This window comes from Frankliniella occidentalis, unplaced genomic scaffold, assembly GCF_000697945.3.
Source record: "Frankliniella occidentalis isolate FOCC.00 unplaced genomic scaffold, Focc_3.1 Scaffold66, whole genome shotgun sequence".
Classification (NCBI taxonomy): domain Eukaryota; kingdom Metazoa; phylum Arthropoda; class Insecta; order Thysanoptera; family Thripidae; genus Frankliniella; species Frankliniella occidentalis.
Window position 1 is genome coordinate 311,749 of NW_026267196.1, and position 2,930 is coordinate 314,678.

Sequence of the window (2,930 nt, forward strand, 5' to 3'; positions counted from 1 at the left end):
TCTCTCTCTCTCTCTCTCTCTCTCTCTCTCTCTCTCTCTCTCTTTCTGGTGCGGGTTTTTAGATTACATGCAAGCGAAAAAATAATGATACAAAAAATAAACACACAAAATACACCCACATAAGCTTGCTTTGCTCTTTTTGTTGGGGAAGATGTCCCCATGACCCGGCGCCGCCACCCGACCGCCGACAACACGAGGGTAGGGGTGAGCTCAACCGACCGAGAATACTGCATTCAATTTCCTGTTGCTGCAAATAAATTTTCTACCCTGTCGATACAGAAAGCCGCGACGGGCGAGAAGGAGCGCCGAGCAAACGCGTGACTTTGCTCTACAATCGGCGCGATCTGTCGACGACATGGCCTCGGTCTCTCTTTTTTCCCTCCCCCGCCTACTCTCTCTCTCTCCCCTCGTCCTCGTCACTCTCCCATCTTAGTCTCTCTCTCTCTCTCTCTCTCTCTCTCTCTCTCTCTCTCTCTCTCTCTCTCTCCCTCTCCCCCATTATCCGTTTTATCCCGCTCGTACGACTCAGGGAATGAATGTCGGCCCCGTGTGTGTTGGTCCGGGTCTCCGCCGTGCGGTGCTGGATATTTATCCGCGTGGATTATTGAGGATCCCTTATTGCATTCCGGCGCCTAGCGCGAGGCGGGGGCAGGGCGGCGCCGCGCACCCGAACCCCTTCGGGACGCTGCTAGCCCCCTCGTGTGCGGGGTACACTGTCGGGCGTGGAACGTAGCAGCCGCCGCCAGCAAAGGCTTCACAACCTTCACAATGTATATTGATCAAGCGCGACATGACAAATTCACAGGCCTACTATTAGGTACATTGCTGCCTTAGGAATGGCAATGGCGAAATATGCAAAGTGCGCAAGAAACAATACATTAGGTCGGGCGAGGAGGGGTGTGCAATTCGTATGAACGACAACATTACACGGACACATAATCACTTACAATCTTTAGCCATAATCCCTTGGATCTTATTGGCATACTTTTATTTTTCATTTTTAACCACCTGTGCAATGTTGTTCCTGTAACTGGTTTGCGTTTGCGATTCGCAGCAGAGGTTTGCGTTCGTTACACAAGCAGATCCAGCGCACGAGGTATTCAAGTATTCTCACAATAAGCAAGATGGATTGTTTGTTTCCGAGGAACCAAACAACGGCCCGCCATCGGCGCAAATACGCGCTACAGCGAGCGGAGCGCACTACCCAGCAGGAGAGGAGACAGTCAGTGTCTCACCTGATGCATGACGACACGACAGCGTAGGTCGGCGCAAACTCGACGGCGCAGGTGGGCTTGCCGTCCACCACGGGCTGCGGCTCGTCGGGCCGGTGCACGCCCAGGCTGATGGGCAGGAACGAGATGAGCCCCGCCATGATCCACACGCAGCCGATGGAGGCCATGGCGATGCGCCTCGTCACCCACCGCCCGTACCTGAGGCAAACATTATTTCTGTAAGGTTTCGGATTCAGAAGAAAGAGTTTTACATAGTTGGCCCTTTTTGTAAATTTGCCGAGATACTATCAATATTCAAAGGCATGAAATAGTTTTGTCACTCTCACAGAAAGGTGTCTTTTTAAGATACAGCCAACACTGTAAAAAGTTATGTTGTAATACATATTGCTGATTAATTAACTGGAAAATTTGTACCTAGACCAGTTTGGAAAACTTGAAATTCAAACATTTCGGAAACCTAATTTTCCAAACTATTTGGATGTTGCAAATCTTTTGGCAAAGTCTCGTCAACTTTTGACTGGCTTTACTAAATTTATTTACGAATTTTCATTTTTGTTGTTCTTAAACCTAGTTCTGGTGTAACATGGTGAGTTTAAATTTCCCCAAAAGGACTGGACATTTAGTTTTCCAACAGTGTTTTGGATCATCAATGTTTACGAACTATTCAGACAGGTTTTGGTATGGGAAAATTCCGACTTTTATATACAGTGAACTAGGCTTTAGTACCTGAGCGGGTCCTTGATGTGGATATAACGGTCCAGGCTGATGGCGCACAGGTTGAGGATGGAGGCCGTGGAGCACATGACGTCGAAGGCGATCCACGTGTCGCAGAGCTGCGGCCCGAACATCCAGTACCCGAGCAGGTCGTTGAAGGCGGCGAACGACATGACGAGCGCGGCGACGAACAGGTCGGCGATGGCGAGCGAGGCCAGGAACAGGTTGCCGATACTGCGCAGCCCGCGATCCGTGTAGATGGCCACGCACACCAGAACGTTGCCGGCGATGGACATGACGATCAGGATCACCAGAAAGATTCCTGTTGGGCATGAAAGATGACACACATTACTTTCGTTTTGAAATCCCATTACAAATTATATGGGAGGGGGGGGGGGAGGTGCAGTGCGGGCGAAGGATGACCCCCCTCCCCCTCGCACTCCCTCTCAGCGGGATGGACCCCAAAGTGACAAGGTCCTGTTCGCCGAGTGTACATGTTCGTTGCACGGCGCACGGCGACGTGTTGGCCTATGCCAGTTCATTTCATCCCCTACTCTCCCCCGCCGGACGGAAGGCCGGCCGGGGGCGAGGCAGGGCCACCCAGTCATATTGACGGCCGGGAGAATAAATATTGCTCTCGGGACTCAAGAAAAATAAGGCGCGGCGCTGCTGAGAGCTGCGCGGTGCGCGGCGTGGGGCACCCCCGCCTCCCCCAAGGGGAGCGAGTGGTCAGTATTTATTATTATTTTTATATAAAGTCAGTCGCGCGACGGGGGAGCTGCGCGGGGTACACAGCGGCCGCGGGGGGCGGGAGCGGGAGAGGGAGAGAGAGAGTGAGAGGAAAATAAATTACGCGAGGAAAAAGGCAGCGAGTAATGAATATCTTTATGAAACGGTGTATAATTTCGATATCATGAATACGCTGCCCGGGGCCAGGGGAGAGAGAGAGAGAGAGAGAGAGAGAGAGAGAGAGAGAGAGAGAGA

At 51.8% G+C, this 2,930-nt stretch overlaps 1 protein-coding gene across 5 annotated transcripts in view; it reads right to left on the reverse strand.

Annotated features, from left to right (window-relative positions):
* The window catches only part of LOC113210805 (dopamine receptor 1), a 66,113-nt gene that overhangs the window by 4,832 nt on the left and 58,351 nt on the right, over positions 1-2,930 (reverse strand). For all 5 annotated transcript variants that reach the window (XM_052268258.1, XM_052268261.1, XM_052268259.1 and 2 more), the window contains 2 exons: positions 1,959-2,268; positions 1,236-1,430 (listed from right to left, as the gene is read on the reverse strand). In XM_052268258.1, coding sequence (XP_052124218.1) covers positions 1,236-1,430; positions 1,959-2,268 — 505 coding nt within the window. The remainder of the gene's footprint in view (positions 1-1,235; positions 1,431-1,958; positions 2,269-2,930) is intronic.